The sequence below is a fragment of the Acartia tonsa genome, chromosome 9 (genome assembly GCF_053477335.1).
Source record: "Acartia tonsa isolate MP-2025a chromosome 9, ASM5347733v1, whole genome shotgun sequence".
NCBI lineage: Eukaryota > Metazoa > Arthropoda > Copepoda > Calanoida > Acartiidae > Acartia > Acartia tonsa.
The window spans coordinates 50,888,849-50,909,121 of record NC_137268.1 but is presented as its reverse complement, the minus strand read 5'-3'; the positions used below and the strand labels follow the sequence as shown (position 1 = coordinate 50,909,121).

Genomic DNA, 20,273 nt, shown 5'->3' with positions numbered 1-20,273 from the left:
AATTGTGTTATCCCTTTAGATTCATTTATAAATTGATATATGAAGTTCAAGTACAATCAAACGTTTTGTTGAAGTCTAACCTACATAAATTACAACTTTATACTAACGCACAGAAACCCTTTGTAATGGTTAACAAAGCATTTTCAGTATGGCTTCAAAACAGATTTATATCCGCTTTTATATTAATGATTTGGATCTACTGCAGTTCATGGTAAAATATTGCTGGTAACGAATGCTTCCTGTTTCCTGGCAATATTCAAAGATTCCTGGATCTAGCACAACAAGAAATATTTCTGGAGCTACCAATGTTTCATTTTCCTGGTTGCTGGCAATGTATGCATATTCCTGGCCACTGCCATGTTTGAAATATTCCTGTTAAAAAGCAATATTTCCCTTTTTAATTCCCATTTCCCTTTTATTAAACTTACCCCACAGTTTAAAGGTTGGACACCAAAAATTCCATATAAATGGGCACGATGTATACATGCACACCAATAATAATTGGAGAGATTGAAGGGAAAGGGGAGAGGGGAGTATAAATATTGCAGAATTATGTTACTTATAAACAGTATGATTAGAAATTTACTATTGGTTGGTACACCAAGAAAATGGCTCGGACAAAGGTACAATAATAAAAATATGAGAGGCTTTATAGAACATGTATGGCTTCCATTTAGCATGAAAGTTAAATATTCAGAATTTGGGTAGGCATATTATATAATTAGCCAGGAATTACGCAGAATGAAGGCCGTATAAATATTAAGAAATCGAAAATTTAATCTTGAGTTTGTTTAGTTTTGTAAGTGGGAAGTATATATTAAACATTTTGGAGAAATGAAGCAGTTAGGCAATATGAAAGTGACTTGATGTTTGTCTATGTTAAGTTTTTTAACTTTTTTTCCTGAGAAAGAAACTATCCTAAAATCAAAACTGAAACGCTTGCCTGCTATTTCATAAATATTATAGATTTAAATGCTATACTTTATTATACTACTAGAGGCTACGCCCCTAATACCAAGGGGCTCTATTTAAGAAGGGATATGGATTGGTAGAAAAATAGCCTAAAATCATACCTAGACTTTTTTATATAGATGAAATAGCTTAAAACCATCCTATGACCTATAAGAAGCTTCATTGAAAAGGAGGACCATATCGGTTCTGCAGTTAGCGAGATCCTTTACTATAGACAAAAAAAATCTTACAATAGGATAGACTAGCGGTTGCGCCAATAGCATCAAGAGCACGTATAAAAAGCATGAAACCATTATAACACATTAATGAAGCGGCGTTTTTTTATAAATTTTTTTCACACTGTTTTTTTTAAATTAATAGGTTTTAAGTTTTGAAATTCTACAGGTGTTCAAGTTTGTTGGTTTTACTGTTTAAATTCAGAGCCTCACTTAGAAAAAAATCAGTAATTACCAATACGATTATAATTACAAATATATCTCCCCCACTTTTCAATGTATTATAAAAATAAATAAGCATTAAGCGCGCCCAAATTTTGGCGCGAAAGTTGATATTAAGATAGAAACAGTTAAATTTAAAGGTAAAGATCCCATTCTCTTTAATCCTTCCCTTTCCTCTATTAGGAATGCACATAAAATAATTGAAATTACTGTCCCTTATTAATTATTGCTGTTTACCCCCTATTAAGAAATTGTGAAAAAGGGTATGGGGTAAAAACTCCTGTAAGCCAGTAATCTTCTGTCATTGCTGGTAAGTTGGAAAATTTGCAGATTGCCAGCTAACAGGAACCTAGGAGTTAGGGGAATTTGCGTGCTGCTGGATCCAGGAATCTTGTAATATTGCCAGGAACCAGGAAGCATTCGTTACCAGCAATATTTTACCATGAACTGCAGTAGATCCAATGATTTTAATACTAATGAGATACTAGATGCTAGTGACGCATTGTCAGCAGAATACTATTGTTTCAATTTGAAGAACAGAATCTTGAAGAACAAAGTATCTTCTTACATTTCTCATATTACGTTCTTATTTCTTTTAACACAGGCTAGTGGCTGCTACCCGAGATTTAGGTTTTTAAATTTAAATAAATATGTACAATAATTTCCCTAGAGGCCTCTAGGGGCACCTGAGGAGGGGGGAGTCGAATTTAATAACCCAATTTCTTATTTTAGATTTTGTTTTCAAAAAAAAAAAAAATTGGGGGGGGTGAAAATCTTTTTTTTTTTTTGGGGGGGGAGGGAGGGTGCCCACCGCCTCATTTTTAATTTTAGTTAAAAAAATTTAGTTTTATTTTTTGGGAGGGAGTTATTTTTCATTTTTTGGGGGGGTAGGGGGTGTCCCATCCCCCAAGAAATAGTTAAACCTTCCCAGGACCTATGAGAAGCTACCATGTCAAGAAGAACCTGATCGGTTCAGCGGTTAGCGAGATCCTTCGGTACAAACAAACACACAGACGCACAAACATCCTGTTACTTAAGTATAAGGACAAGTGCCTTTTAGTCGAACCCTGCCTATTTACAATTAATATAGTTTAAAAAGCTTTTTTTTTGGGAATTAATTTTTCCTGGGGGTTAACTTTTCTTGGGTTGGTACCCTCCAAAATCATTCTTGGACCTAATATAGCTTTACTCTAAAGGAGAACCAAATTGATCAAGCGTTAGCTATATTTTAAGATACAGGCTCACATACACACAAACAGACATTGTGATAATTGTACAAACAATCTCACGCCCCCCCAAAAAAAAAAAAATACTTACATAAAACTTGCAGATTAATCTCAGCACGGGCTGCTTGTCCGATTCCGTTCTGGGCGCTACAGATATACACCCCAGCGTCAGTCTAGATAGATAGATAGATTTGATTGGTTTGTTTATTAAGTTGGGTGTCCAAACGTTTCAACAACCTCGAATTCTAACCTACAGATGCGGTATTTTTGTGTATTATGATTGAGGATAATCATCAATTTATCGGCCATTGTCTTATCCTTTAGATCCTTGGTAAATTATCTAAATATTAGTATTTGGTAATCTATCTACTTATCTATCTATCTTTGATATAGATTGAATAATAAGACTATCCCCCCACAGTTTTAATCTCATCACTTGGTATTCTATCTACCTATCTATATATCTATGTATCAATCTATTTCTCTATCTATCTTTCTATCTATCTATTTACCTTTGATATAGAATGTATGATAAGACTATCCCCGACAGTTTTTATTTCATCGCTCGGCAATCGACCATCCTAAAAATAGATATAGAATATAAGACAGGGGAAAATTTGTCGTCAATTTAGGTTTCCAACATAGAAATCATTTAATGGTCAGTTGTTTCATCTAGTAGTAAAGTGGTGGTCGTTAATTTAGACAGCTACAAAAATGATCATGAATTGACAATCGGTCAAAGTGTCTTTTAAGAATTACCTACAAACAAAGTTAGTTGCATCGCAGCCAGGAAAATCACGTTACAGACTGACGAACATATAGGGTTTATTATAGAGTAGACATTAAATTTAGACAACATTTTTACATATAAAAGTAGCAGGATCTGTGTGTGTGTATCTGTCTTTATGTTTGTACCGAAGAATCTTGCTGAACTGATACGATTCTCTTTTATAATGTAGCTTCTCAGAGGTCCTAGAAAGGTGGTTTATATTTGGAAAGTATACCACCACCAACCCAAGATAAAACTTTCTTAGAAAGCCTCTATCCCCCCCAAAAAAAGGTTTTACTTTTCTTGGTGAAACTAAAATTTAAAATGGGGGTGGGGGTGGGGGGGGGGGAGGTTACGTTTCTCCCCCTCCTACTTCATGTGCTTCTAAAGGCTTATAATGACGTTGCTGCTAATTAACAATATTAAAAAAAAAGGTAAAAATTATTTTAATAAAAAATACCTTCTTAGTCCACTCAACGCTGGGGGCGGGGTTACCCGTGGCGGTACATTTCAACGCCACCCGCCTACCCCGTTTCACCGTGTACTGGCCGTCTGACGGTTCTGGCGTTATACTTGGAGGCACTGAAATAGACAGATAGATAGATAGATAGATAGATAGATAGATAGATAGATAGATAGATAGATAGAGCTCGCCGCTAAGACCAACTTTGAAGTCTATGTAAACATGAATAATCATAACGAAAATGATGAGTCAAAAATCACTAAGTTGGATCTTGTGAGCGGTACCAATGAGGGTAGTATCAAACACTTGGGAATTCAATTGGACGAGAAAATGAAGTTTTCTTATCATCTTGAAAAAGTCTATAGCAAAGTCTCTAAAATAATTTATAGTATGAAAGTAATGCGTCATTTGTTGGACAAGAAACACTTAAAGCTACTCTATTCTTCTTATATTAAGTCGAATATCGAATATTGTTGTCTCCTGTTCACTGCCTGTCCTATGTATCTGTTAGCACCAATCATTAAGTTGCAGAAGCAAGCCATTAGAATAATCGAAAATTTACCTAGCAGAGCTCACACAGCTGAATTCTTTAAATCTAATGGCATACTTCCATTTAACCTGTTAATTGAATTCAATGTTTGTAAATTTATGCACGCCTATAAATTAGGCAATTTTCCCAAAATTTTCGAAAACACCTGGAATTTTGTTCAAGACAGACATACGTATGGCACTAGGAACAGGAACAACTTTGCTTACGAACCGGGCACCAATAGAAACTTTCTCCTGCACGCCCCTCTTAACTCTTTCCCAACTATATTCAACAACCTTCCACTTGAAATTAAACTAATTGATAATAAAAATATTTTTAAGAAAAAATGTTTTACTTATTACCTAAACAAGATTGAGTTTTAAAAAAGCAAATATTTTAAAAAAGCAAATATTTTATTTTTGAAATTAAACTGATTGATAATAAAATTATTCTCAAGAAAGATATTTTACTTACTTATTACTTACTTTCTTAAAAAAAAAGCAAATACTTTATTTTTTCTCTTCCTCTATTTAACAATTTTTTGTTCTAACTAAGTTTCTATTCGTATCTTTAGCCCTCGACTTTTTGTAAGCACTTAATTTCTATACCAAAAAAATAATAAAACAGCATTTCTTTAACCTCAAATCTCAACGAGTAGGTTCCGTAGGAACCGACATACATACCTATGTATAGAGTAGCTTTAGCATAGTTTGTTTCTTATCCACTTTATTCATTTTACATTTTATATTTTGACTTTGACTTCTTCTATTATATTATATATTTTTTATCAAGCAACTAACGAATCGCGCAACCTCTACCTCTATTTTATCTAATAAAAAAATAACAAAGTTTTTTCATAATTTTGACCAAAAATATATTTATTTATTCAAATTTAGATATCGAAAATTTTGTTTAATATATGACTATCGCTGACTGGACTGGTTAAGCTCATGTAGTGGGCATAGCCATCTACTCGTCGTAGTCGCTGGAGTCATCGACGTCGTCGGGTTCCTGTTGGAGGAGCTCCTCCACAAGGTCCTGCTGGACGGTGACCAAGCGGTCCATGGTGGCGATGGAATCCATGTTGGCCTGGAAGGAGCGGGCGTACGTGGGCATTACTGAAATTAGCCTCACGACTAACCCATAGTTGGAGTACATCATGCGGAGGATCTCCTCATCGATGGCATCTTGGCGGAATCTCCTCCACATAAGTCTGTCGCCCTCGTACACGACGCCCATTAACCTCCTCTTGACCATAAACCAGAGGTCCAGACAGCGCCTGTCTACCCCCGGAAATGGGAGTAGATCAGGCACTGCCGCGAGGTTCAGCAGCTGCTGGACGCCGTGCACGGGTGCAGGATCATCGATTTCATCGCTTGAGTTCAACATGGCGATGAGCTCCTGCACCTGGTCTTGGAGGGGAACATCTTCTTCTCCTCCAGCCTCCTCCGGAACTTCCGGCGCCCCATCCGGTAAAGCACCTTGGCCTTGTCCAACTTCCTCTTCTTGATCTGACATTTCTGAGACAATTGAACTTTGACCCTACCCACCCCCATATTTATACCCCCCTTGTGTCTTAATACCATACATTATTCAATCTTAATTTAACTTATTAATTAATAAATAACTTTCCCTACTTCCGATTTCCCGCGTATTCCCCCTATGCTTTACAACCAATTGTCTCCCCCCCGCCCCCTCTTTTGCTTTATTCTTTTGCTTTATTCTGCCGTGCTTTACCGGAAAACCACTCTTCCCCCCTCCCCCTATTTTTCTCCCCCCCAGTATATACCAAACGATAGGCGCCGCTCCGTCTGTCTAGCTGGAAGTCACGGCCGCGCACAAACCACCCACCACTCCCCTTCTAGTTTTTTCCCCCCCTCCTCCCCCTAACCTGTTGAATTCCCTGACCCATCTCCCTTATTTTAACCAGTTTCTCACTTCACTTTTTTTTATGCTAATGAAAATTAATCCATAGCGAAATATTAACAGACATCCTATTACTCTATACATCCTTCATAAAAAATAAAAGTTCATAGCAAGATATCTAGGATTTATTAAACAAATCAATGAATTTATGATAATTTATGATATTTTAATACTTTTACTTTTTTGGATAAAACTAAACTGTATTATTCTTCAAAAACAATTTTATATTTCAATAGCCATATCAGTAACTTTTTGCAGTTTTTTTCTGTTGATTCATTGTTGATTTTTGTTGATTTTTGTGAACATCATGTGGACATTTCCGCGGGTGTTTTTGCGGATATTTTTGCGGATATCTTGTATATAAAGTCGTAGAGAACTTGACCGTAACTGGTTCAAACCGGAAATGGCCAACTTCTGGAACTATAGCTGGAGACAGGCCCCCTCTTGAGCAGTTATCCGCTCAGCAATTTCACCCAATTTAGCTTCATGAAACTCCATGTCCTTGTTTGGGTTGTATAGTGTGAGGGCCAACTCGGTTTCTAAATAACCCTGTTGGTATAGAAGACGGGCTACCTCACGACGTACTTCGTCACTGACATTGTCACCATTAACTATATTGAGAAGTCGTTCATATGTTATTGTCAATCTATTGCGTAGCGGCTGCCACATTTGTTGGTATTCTTCCTCTCCGAACATTTCGTGTCTAAACAATAGTAAGATTTAAACCTCACTAAAGCAAAGCTATAACCAAATTACGCGCGCAATAGCACGCCACAGTCTTTTTTAACATGACCCACTTTCACCCTTTTACCTTCAAAAAGGGGTGGAATCAATGGATTAATGATACGTTTTCGCCTTCCCTTAAAACCCCCTCCCCCCCCCCCCTCTTCCTCTCCCATTTTGTTGCCCCATTCACAGCCATGCTGTGACCAGTTCTCAAAACACAAAAATCAGATTCCGGAGGAATCGAACCATACATATTTAGGGACACACTCCCATTATCAAAATACCAAAATCAGATTCCGTAGGAATCGCATATGACCTATTCTTAGGATTTTTTATATCCATTCTCAAAAATAAAAATCAGATTCCGTAGGAATCGAAACCAACCATTACACCTTGTTCACTTAAGTACACGATATGATTATTATTAGGGTATTCTTGTCCTTTTTTGGACTTTTCTTTGGTTTTTTTTTGGATTTTTTGGATTGGACCAAGTGTTATCGCGAAATTTGCCGTTATCCTGTAATTATTGGTGTGGAGATGTCCTTAAAACCCGGACAAAACTCCACTCTATAATGAAAATAATTTGATATAAAGGAAACTGTCTATTTGGAGCTGAAAAGGGATCTCAACGGGAATAGCGACTCCTTATGGAGGTTTTGGTTCCTTAATTGTTCCGAATTCACGCTTGGAGAAGTTGCAACTGATAGTAGGAGGATGTCTGAAATACACAGCAAGATATTGTTTCATTGTTAAGATTATTATTTATTTGCACATATAACATTGTATCGGCTTGGCAAGCGTCAAAGTACACCAGTGGCTCCACAACCCTTAAAGGGTTATGCCAACTATCTGGTACAATGTTGCATGGAATTTTTATTGTAAAATATTGTCTCCATTCAATTTAAACTGGCCTGGTAACTAGGTGGAGATGAAGTTCGGCCAATTCCATGCTAGGTACTTAATAATTGTTATTATGTATATTATTATCTAACCTGCACCAAACACAACAAACCAGATGAATCAAACAAATCAAGCATAGTAACATAATTTATAATATATATCTAATAAAATATGTTGTACCTTTGAGGAAAATAAATCTTATCTTATCTTATCTTATCTTATAGAGAGATAGATAGATAGATAGATAGATAGATAGATAGATAGATAGATAGATAGATAGATAGATAGATAGATAGATAGATAGATAGATAGATAGATAGATAGATAGATAGATAGATAGATAGATAGATAGATAGATAGATAGATAGATAGATAGATAGATAGATTGATAGATAGATAGATAGATAGATAGATAGATAGATAGATAGATAGATAGATAGATAGATAGATAGATAGATAGATAGATAGATAGATAGATAGATAGATAGATAGATAGATAGATAGATAGATAGATAGATAGATAGATAGATAGATAGATAGATAGATAGATAGATAGATAGATAGATAGATAGATAGATAGATAGATAGATAGATAGATAGATGGATAGATGCTAAAATTAATCTTATGTGTGGTGTAAAATAAAGCAGAACAACCATACATAGATAGATAGATAAATATATATAGATAGAAAGATAGATGGATAGATAGATAGATAGATAGATAGATAAATAGATAGATAGATAGATAGATAGATAGATAGTTAGATAGATAGATAGATAGATAGATACATGCTAAAATTAATCTTATGTGTGGTGTAAAATAAAGCAGAACAACCCATATATGTACCAGACAATTTAGTGTTCTGACAATCCTACGAAAATTCCTAAAGCCTTTTATTTAGCGAAGACAGTAATATGTTGTTATGATTGTACAAATTTTCAAAATAGCATAAACCATTCCCTTAATACTTACTGATCTGAAATTGTTGGTTAATTATTGTTATTGACTTTATTAAGACAAATATCATGTTGTTTATCATTTTTATATTGGTTAACAAGTGTAAACACTTATGTCTAAATTATACAATACACATTTTAATTTAGAAATGTGTTGCTTCTGGCCTATCCTTTCTTTAACAATTCTCTTTTTCTCAAGAAAATATTTTAACTTTGAAGAAAAAGGAGAAAAAATTATAGATGTATAAATAGATAGATTAGAGAGACTGATAAAATAAAGGAAATGAGAGAAAAAGATATATAGATAGAGAGAGAGAGTGAGAGAGAAAGAAAGAAAGAAAGAGAGAAAGATATAGAGTTATAGAGAGAGAAGGAGAAAGAAGGGATATGAGAAAGAAAGAGAGACAAGAGAGAGAGAGATAGAAAGAGAGAAAGAAAGAGAGAGAGAGAGAGAGAGAGAGAGAGAGAGAGAGAGAGAGAGAGAGAGAGAGAGAGAGAGAGAGAGAGAGAGAAAGAAGGAGAGAGAGAGAGAAAAAGATATAAAGTATAAAACTTTCAAATAAAAATAATTAATAATCATATTTATGATTGTTGTCATCCTTGTTTAAAAATGCTGCTTCTGTTTGTATGCTATGTAGATTGTCAGGGAGTGAGGGGACATTGAGCTTTTTATATCACTAGTCCCCAAAGTTTAATAATGAAATTTCATCTTTGTTAGCTAGAAAACTTTATATAATTTTTTATAATTTAGTTCGTTAAGTTGAGTATCCAAACGTTTAAATCACTGATTCTTACCTATAGAAGGGTTAATGTCATATATTATCATAAGGGATGTACATTAATTTATTGGCCATTGTCTTATCCTTTTAAATCCCAGAGATTTTGTCCATTTGTAGATAAGAGGGGATATTTGATTTTGACATCTTATATTTAAATATGGATAGATAGATATATAGATAGAAAGAAAATAGATAAATGGATAGATAGATAGATGAAAATATGGATATATAGCAAGATGGATAGATAGAAAATAGATAAATGGATTGATAGATAGATGAAAATATGGATAGATAGCAAGATGGATAGATAGAAAATAGATAAATGGATTGATAGATAGATGAAAATATGGATAGATAGCAAGATAGATAGATAAAAAATAGATAAATGGATAGATAGATAGATGAAAATATGGATAGATAGCAAGATGGATAGATAGAAAATAGATAAATGGATAGATAGATAGATAAATAAATAGATAGTTAAAGGGATAGATAGATGGATGAATAGATGGATAATAATATATAGATAGATGGATACATAGCAAGATAGATAGAAAATATACAAATATAAAATCATAGAAAAGTAGATGATTCAGTTTTGTAAAAGGGAAGATTTACAAATCAACTTTTAAAATCTTGAAAAAATTAAAATAGTATTAATTGTAATATCTTATTTCTAAAATTAAATTCTTGTATAAACTACGATTCTTCTTAGTCTTAATTATGAAATTGACGTGGTAGTCAGGGATCTTAAGGGATAAGACAATGGTAGTTAAATTGATGTACATCCCCGATGATGATACTCTAAATATCTTATTTCTAAAGTATAATTCTTCTTGGTCTTAATTATGAAATTGAGATTAAAGCAAGAACGTGGTAGCCAGGGATAAAAGGGAAAAGACAATGGTAGATAAATTGATGTACATACCCAATGATGATGCTCAAAATTACCCTTTCTGTAGATTACAATTAGTGGTTGAAAAAATTTGGATATTCAACCTAATGAACCAATTAATGAAAGTCCTAAAAGTTGTTAGAAAAACGAATAGGAAAACATTATTATAAAACTTTGGGGACTAGCGTAATGAACAGTCCATTGTCCCCTCCCTCCCTGTGTGTATAGTGGTAGACATCATACAAAGAATTAAACATAATTCCTTTCTCTCTCTCTCTCTTTCTCTTTTTATGTAAAAAAGCGAAGCTTTTCTAAATGATGGACAAAAGCCTGCATATTATATGGCAGTTGCACAAAATTGAAATTGTCCTAATAAATTAAAACCTTTTTGACGATTGATGTAAAAGATTTATATAATCTAGATAGTAAATAATAATTCTGCCCTTTTGGGGTAACAAACCAAGTATTAATTCTATGTTTCTTATTTTAATATTCGTGGAAAATTGTTTTCTACTCGATGATGACCTTTCAGTATTATAATCCAACGGATTTTAATTGGTTTCGAAGACATAATGGAAATAATATGATTCCTAATTTCGATGTACGTTTGTTTGCTTTTTTGGATGGTATAGTCCTTGTTTTCTTGAACTCTCTAGTAATTAAAGAAATTAAATAGAAGATAACCTGGAGACTAAAATAACATATATTTTTAACCCACTTTTTTATTATTGATAAAGATTCAATATTATTCACTTTGTCTCTCCGTATGTCAGTTAGTTCGCAATGCTATGGGTGAAATAAAAAAATACTCTTTCTAAAGATTAAAACTATTAGTTGGGATGTTTGAAAACTTAAAAATACCCAAAAATTACTAAACCAACAAATAAGTTAAGAAATATGTAAAACATGGGTACCAGGGTAAATTAAAAGTACATTTTTTCCTTCCTACTTGCTAGTTTTCAGGTGAAAAAGGGGTTTAAAGAGGAACAAGTAACGTATAAAACATGAAACAAATTCAGAGAGAGAGGGGACAATGGGCTGTTTATTACAATAGTCCCCAATGTTTTATAATAACATTTTCTTATTCGTTGGTTTAACAACTTTGTTGACTTTAGCAAATTTTGATTGGTTGGTTTATTTAGTTAAGTGTTTAAACGTTTCAACCACTATTTTTAATCTAAAGGAGGATCAAATTTGTTTGTTATCATTAGGGATTTTTTCGGCTATTGTTCTATCCCTTCAGCTCCCTGAAAAAGGGGTTTAAAAAGAAACAAGTAACTTGAACAAAAAAATATTCTACAAATTACACTTCTCTAAATTAGAAGAAGAAAATTATACTTCATGTTAGAATTAACATATTAAACTTACTTAACTCTTTAAATAACACATATCTTAATATTTTTTTTATAAAAAATCTAATATCGATACTCAATGAATTCAAAACTTTGGGTACTTTTATTAAACTTTGGGTATCATTGTAAAGGGGTTACAAAACAGAACAAGTAACTTGAACACAAAAATACAACAAATTACAATTCCCTAAATTAGAAGAAGAAAATTATATTTTATGTTGGAATTAACATATTAAACATAATATTTTAATATAATTTTCATATTTATCTTGGTACCAAACTACTTGCTACTACTGGTACCAAAAGTTGTATTTACACATCATCTCATACTCATTCACTTTATTGGTTTGTTTAAACTTTTCTACCAATAATTTAATCTACAGAGGGGGTAACTTTTCATAATTTTGTGGACTATTGTTCTATCCCTTCCATCCCTGAGAACAGAACTTACTTCAACCAGGAATGAAGGGGATATGAGACTGTAAATTATACTGGTACCCAAAGTTTTAAAAACACGTTCTCTCATTCATTGGACAATTTAAGAAACTTCTTGATTGGCTGATTTATACCTTCAGTGTCAAAACTGTTTCATCAATAGTTTAAATCTACAGAAGGAGTGATTTTGTTTACTATAGTTGTTTTTTCCTTGTCATTTATAATAAAGGGAACATGGGTCTTATATAATTATAAAGTTAACCAAAGTTTTATTTGTCGTTTTTTAGGCTTTAAATTAAACTGGTTCCCAAAATTTTTGATTACTTTGTTCTATATCTACCAACCCTGAGTCCAAAACTCACTTACACACACCCACTATGTGCAAAAAAGGGCTTTAAATTATACTGGTACCCAAAGTTTTACTTGTTTTTTTTTTGGGTACCTGCCTTCACTGATGACAAAATTAACTTATACCCACCACTACGTGCAAAAAACGCATTAAATCATTAAATTTTTTTGGGTACTGTAAAGGCTTTAAATTATGCTGGTACCCAAAGTTTTTTTTTGTTGTTTTTGGGTACTTTTCCTGGCATCCCTGAGGCCAAAACTCACTTACACCCACCACTATGTGCAAGAAAGGGCTTTAAATTATGCTGGTACCCAAAGTTTTTTGTTGTTGTTTTTGTGGTACTTTCCCTGGCATCCCTGAGGCCAAAACTCACTTACATCCACCGCTACGTAAAAAGAGGTCTTTAAATTATGCTGGTACCCAAAGTGTTATTTATTGTTTTGGGTACTTTGGGTACTTTGTTCAATACCTAAGACTATACTCACTTACACAAAGCAACTACGTGCAAAAAAGGGCTTTAAATTATACTGGTACCCAAATTGGGTACTTTGTTCTATACCTACCATCCCTGACTCACTTACTTACACCCACTATGTGCAAAAAAGGGCTTTAAATGCAATAAAATAGATTTGATTTGCTCAATAAAATCACAGAAAATTGTTGTTACACAAAATAAAGGTTGCCCCCATAAAACAACGCCTTTCTTTTTGTCCCTAAAATAGCTATTTTTTTTATAAAAATAGAATTTAATTTTTGTTAGTTTACACAAATTGCTTGATCTTTTTTATTATATCTTTCTTTCTCGTTTTTATATCTCTCTCTTCTTCTCTATCTCTATCTCTCACACTCTCTTTATCTACCAATCTCTCTCTCTCCCTCTGATTCTCTATTCTTTTATATCTATCTTTCTTAAGTATACATCTTGTTATCTATCTATATCTCTTTCTGTCTATCTAACAACAATACATTGAGTATTTTTACTTTTAGTTAATGCTAAATTTCTTCATTTTTTTATGTTGTAATGCAAGAGAACTCTATTTGCCTTTTAAAAAGGGCGTTCAAGTAGGGGAAATATTTATGTGCACGTCAGGGATTGTAAGGGATAAGACAATGGACGATAATTTAAGCTGCACTCCCCAAAATATTGTAAATATGATTTTAGATGGACAGTTTGGGACCAATATATCAAGATATAATAAAGTTATCAAAGCCAAGGAATGAAAGAATGGGTTTATAAAACTTTGGGTACCTATATAATTTCAGTCCAATGTTCTCCCCATGAGTGAGGTAGGGGACAATATGCTGTTTACTACACTAGTACCAAAAGTTGTGTACTAATGTTTTCTTATTGGTTAGCTTAACAGCTTTGGAGACTTTTATTGAATTCAATTGGTTAGTTCATTTAGTTGAGCATTTAAAGTTTTAGCCACTAATTGTAATCTAGGGATAATTTTGTGCATTATCATTAGGAATGTACATCAATTTATCGGTCATTGTCTTATCCCTTTAGATCCCTGTCCCCCCTGGTTTAAGTAGAGGGAAAAAATGTCAGGGGGTAGCAAATTTGATGCTATAAAAATGTACTTTGAAAAGGGTAGGGAAAATATATATGTTTATACAGTTAAGTTAAATTTTGAAATAAAATGCATAATTTACCCTATAAGAATAATTAAGTAAATAAAACAAACCAATTTAAAAATAAATATATAATCTTAATTTAATAGCAACTAACGGTTGCGCTCTAGAAAATTGCATTTTTTCGGGATGATTTCTCTTGGGAGAGTTGATGTACCTTAACAAAAAAAATAGTTAAAAACCTTCCCTAGACATATTTAAAGTTAAATATTATAAAGGAGAGCCATATTGGTCCCGCGGTTAAGGAAATACTTTATAGAAACACTCATAGAGATAAACATCCTGTTACTTTTAGAATTAGGAGAAATAATGAATATAGTTTCAAACACAAAATTTCTAAATTAAGTTGATAATAGTTATTTATCACATCTTATTATAGATAGCTTTCCGCGGATATTAAAATAAAAAAAATATAAGATTAGAACCGATTGTTTTTCCCGAGGGGCCTTTTGGGATTATAAAACGGGTGTTGATTTCATTATTTTTATACTAATATTAGTAGAAAATTTTTTGTAATACAATGCTATACATGATATTCCAGTAAAATTCGTTCTAATCCAGCGGATATTTATCGGTTTCAAAGCCATACTGGAATTTTTTTTCTTTTTTTGTATAAACTCCGAAAAATCGGGGAAGGGAAAAAACCATAAAAATTCGCCAATCTTGATAGAAGTAAGAGTCTTTAATATATTCAGATATATAGAAGGATAGGAAGATATTTATTTATTCAGGGAGGGAGGGGACAGTAAATTATTCTGTCCAAGTTGTCCCCAAGTTCCAAACACAATTAAAAACTTCATGAACGCTTATTAAGTATTGATTGTTTGGTACACTTTTTATTTATAATTTTAAGCTACAGAAGGGGGTAAGTTTGTTTATCAATATTGGGGATTGTTTATACCTTTGTTTTATCCCTTAAGATCCCTGTAGTCATGTTTCTTTGTCCAATAAGATATAAAAAACTGCTGCTTTTGTAAGGTTTTTTTCGCTATTTTTAAAAGAAATCAGCAATCTTTTTTTTATCAAATCAAATCTTTACAACTTTTTTCTTGCTCACTTTAAATGGCGTGTTAGAAATAGTTATCTGCGACCCGATTATTATTCATTGTCCTCTCCCTATAACCATGGTTTTGTCAGAGAGAGAGAGGATAATGGGCTGTTTATTACACTAGTCCCAAAGTCTTATAATTACATTTTCTTATTCGTTGGCTTAACAACTTTGGGGGCATTTACTGAAATTTGATTGATTGATTTATTGTTAAGTGTTCAAACGTTTCAGCCACTAATTTTTAACTACAGAAGTTGTTAATTTTGTGTTTCTTTATTGGGGATGTACACCAAATGTCTGACATTGTCTTTTCCCTTTAGATCAATAATTTTTAGAAGTCTTAATAACTTAACAACCTCACAGCGTATATCATAGAAGCATTCTATTTTATGAATATTATCATCCTTGTTAAATCGATTTTATTTTTGTAAACAAATGTATTTATTATTACTTACACCAGATTATCATGTATTCTCATTAAGTAAAACTTGTGGCTAGCTAAAAAAAGTCCCCCCTTTTTATCACAATTTCTCCCCTCCATTTGGTTGAAAAAAAGGACCAAAATGATGACCAAGTTTTTCCCCTGTCATAATACAGTTAGGGAGTTGAATCCATTTTTATAGAAGCAGAAACATAATCTATGATTATGGTTTGGACCCTATAAAACTGTAATCTACCCTTCCACTTTCCCCTCTCTTGGTGAAGATATCTTCAACGCCGATACGATTTTTGAAATGTAAGATTCCACTTTCAATAGAGGCGAAACTGGAATCATACATTAATGTTTACATATCAGCGTATTCATAAACATTGATTTCCTTATTTATATCGACATAATAGTAATGTATCATTCTACTTTCAATAGAGACAAAACTGGAATGATACATTCAAGATAACATATCATATATTTAAATCGACATAGTAGAAATTGTACATATTAGTTAGTTTTTTTTTATATTTTTATTAGTTTGAAGTTTTTAAGAAAAAAAGGACCTAAAAATAAAGGTTGCTAACACTTAACAATCAGGCCCATTTCCGGACCTTAGTAGTTTAATCCCCCCCCCCCACATATCATCTCAGATCCTATTAGAGTTAGATGGCAAAAAAAATTGTGCATGTTCCCTGTTAAATAATAAATTTCCGACTTTAAGTGAGACAAAGTCATTTTTTGCTTACTTCACCCTTTCATTTAACAACTTTCTTTTTAAGGTTAATTAAAATGTTAAATGGATGTAATTTCCTTATTTTTGAAGCTAGAACAATTTTTTCAGAAAATCTTTATCTTAAAGTAAATTCTATATTAGAAATCTCAAAACATAAATTTTCTTATTCGTTTGCTTAACAACTTTGGGCACTTTTACTGAATTATTTAATATTTTTTATTTTTTTATTTTTTATTTTAAAAATTTTTTTTTTAAAATTACCTCATGGGGCAAAGCTCCTAGAGGCTAGGGGCGAAGCTGCTAGTACTTAATAACCTAACCATTCAAAATCCAATAAAAGTCCCCAAAGTTGTTAAGCCAGCCAATAAGAAAACGTTATTGTAAAACTTTGGGGACTAGTGTAATAAACAGTCCATTGTTCACCTCTCTCTATGCTAGTTCCCAAAGTTTTACAATAACGTTTTCATTTTTGTTTGCTTAACATCTTTGGGGACTTTTACTGAATTTTAATTGGTTAGTTAATTTAGTATAGTGTCGAAACGTTTCAACCACTGATGGCAAATTACAGTAGGGGTATTTTTGGGAATGTACATCTTTTATCGGCTATTGTCTTAAACCCATCAGATCCCTGGTGGCGATAAACTTGAATTAAAGTACTTAGAGGTTTTGGACCAGCTAGGAAGGTAATTTCAGTCCAATGTTCCCTACCTGGGGCTATAGCACTTACACATCCAGCAAATTTACAGTTGATGTATTTTTGGCAAAATGTTTTCTTCCTTTTTTTCATGCCATAAATACATCCAACACAGGCAAAAATACATCCAATATTTTAATACATATGTCAAAAATACATCTGACACTGGCATTTACACATCCATACTTTTTCAATAATATGTCATAAATACATCCAACACTGGCAAATATACATCTGGAATAATTTATAAAAATATTTATTTATTTACAATTAATTAGATTTCGTACAGTATTTTAGTTACTCTCCCCCTATTTACTTCCCTTTTTCTCAAGATGCTCCCTACAAAACATCAATACATTTGCGCAGGTGGTCAAATTATTGTGGATAAAACCACTCAAGTACATTCCCTGCTATTTTTTTAGGATTTTTGGGAAACATATAAAAGGTTTTAATCTTTTCCACCAATAAATATTCAATTATTTTTAATTGCTCCCTACAAAATATCAATACATTTGCGCAGGTGGTCAAATTATTGTGGATAAAACCACTCAAGTACATTCCCTGCTATTTTTTTAGGATTTTTGGGAAACATACAAAAGGTTTTAATCTTTTCCACCAATAAATATTTAATTATTTTCAATTGATTCATGTTTAAAAGTTTGTTTATGTTTATTTTAAATATCTACTACACCCTTCTTTCCTTTTTAGTTATAACAACAAGATGAACAACTTCGAGCTCTATTGAAGTATTGTTTTTTATTAGGTTTAGCTTTAAGCATTTTAAGATTTAAATATATCAAGTTATGCTTTACTACATAATAAGTTCTTAGTTTCAATAAATTACAATTCAGTTAAATAACTAAAGATAAAATAACAGATTTCATTGTTTCAATAAATAAAATACAAACATTTGATAAAATAAATCTTAATTAAAATATTGTAGTTATGACTAAGCCTTCTAAATTTTCTAGAAAAATTCTAAAATAGAGTTGTGAGATTTGGGTAGGGTAAGGTTTAAAAAAAGGGATAAATAGTTTGGAAAACATAAAATTTTTATTATGTTCAGAATAATATATAAAATATTAAAATATAACTTTGCAGTGTATTTTAAACACAAGGATTAATATTCATTGAATGTACATTATGCTTTTAAATAATCAGACCTACATAGCTGTTGCTTAAATTGAGTTTATCCTATATTCCTGCTTATTTTTATTAGATTCAAAATGATGTGCTTTTTGAATGAGCCTTAATACATCCATTCCCCAATTACTCCCTCCAATATTTTTCTCCTATCCCCAATTTTTCTATAAATTTAAACTATCTTAATTCTCTTAATTTAGAAGCTACTCTTTAGTTTACAAATTTATCCATCTTTGTACATGGTTTATTTACTGGTTGATTTATTAACTGTTTATTTGTATTTAAAAAAAGATATCATAAAGAACATGTCCTTATAAAAACGACAACCTGACATATATATTATAATTTAAATCTTTATAATGCTTTTTATTTTAACCTGACAAATATATTATAACTCAATTAATATAAAAGTTGTTTTCTTATTATTTTAGATTAAATTTCTATAGATGTATAAATGCCAGTGTTGGATGTATTTATGACATATAATTGAAAACGTATGGATGTGTAAATGCCAGTGTCAGATGTATCTTCGACATATGTATAAAAATATTGGATGTACTTTTGCCAGTGTTGGATGTATTTATGGCTTGAGAATCGATTTTACTGTCATTTATACAGTAAAAATTCAGTTTGTCATAAATACATCCATTGCACTGGCAAAAACACATCCACTGTAAATTTGCTGGATGTGTAAATGGCAGTCCCCCCCCCCCCCCCCTACCTCCCTGGGTACAATAAAGTTGTATACAGGGAGGGAAAAATGGACGAAAAATTAAATAAAGTCTGTCTATAATAACATGAGAAAACAGAATGAGAAGGACAGTAGCACCCTGTAATCGATATCAGAAAGTCCTGAATGTCCATTTAAAACATTTGACGAAGCTTTTTATATCATCTATAATACAAAGTAGCTTGATGTCTGTCCGTCTGTCCGTCCGTCTGTCCCTTAAGATCTTGGTAACCACTGAACCAATTGGATTCTACTCTTCAGGGTATATACCTATTGGTCCTGTGGTGGTTTTAAGCTATTTTCTTGGGGGGTGGGACACATTGGTTGATGAAAACTGGCATTGTCAAAACTAAACAGCCAAGATTAGTTGTTTATTGCATCTGTTTTTCCAGTTTTGTTAGTCCTGAAGGGGCGAAGGCCCAGTCTAACAAAACTGGTGTTCATATTACAACTTTTTACTTTACTATTTGTAGAAAAATGTCTATAATACAATACATTATACAATATATGGTTTAAGTATGGATTAGACGGGTCTGATCCAGCGGATATTAATTGGTTTCGTAGCCATACTGGAAAATCATAAAAAATCATGGACAGAAAGTGAATTGTAGAGTACCATCGCATTTTATTCTTTTTTAGTTAGTATTCGTATCCAGAGAGGGAGGAGACAACTGACTGCTTATTACAATAGTACACAAAGTTTTACAACAATGTTTTCTTATTCATTGGCTTTGGGGATTTTTACTGAATTTTGATTGGTTGATTAAATTGTGTTTATAAACGTTGGAACCACTAATTTTAATCTACAGAAGGGGTTATTTAGAGCGTCATCATTATGGATGTGCATTAATTTATCGGCCATTGTCTTATCTCTTTATATCCCTGATATGTTTCATAATTTTATTTGTTAGCTTTACTTAAAGGGACTGTGAACGAGAATATTTCTCATCAGATTATCAAACCTTAACATCATCTCATTAATATAATATCAAATATAGGGCAAAACTGTCTCTCGTTCTTTTAAAAACGGCTTTTTCCGACGATTTTTACTATGTCCAAGTTTGGGGAAAAAATTTCCGGACTATATAAATGTGCAGTTAATTGTCTTTTTTTCCTTCTATAGCTAAAACTAAACTTTTTAACAT

The 20,273-nt window shown here is 32.4% G+C and overlaps 1 protein-coding gene across 1 annotated transcript in view; it reads right to left on the bottom strand.

Annotated features, from left to right (window-relative positions):
* LOC145327954 (lachesin-like) overlaps window positions 1-20,273 on the bottom strand; it is an 86,536-nt gene that overhangs the window by 17,009 nt on the left and 49,254 nt on the right. Inside the window, exons 5-7 of the mRNA XM_080171475.1 lie at window positions 3,865-3,986; window positions 3,148-3,216; window positions 2,727-2,808 (exon numbers count right to left, since the gene is read on the bottom strand). Coding sequence (XP_080027601.1) covers window positions 2,727-2,808; window positions 3,148-3,216; window positions 3,865-3,986 — 273 coding nt within the window. The remainder of the gene's footprint in view (window positions 1-2,726; window positions 2,809-3,147; window positions 3,217-3,864; window positions 3,987-20,273) is intronic.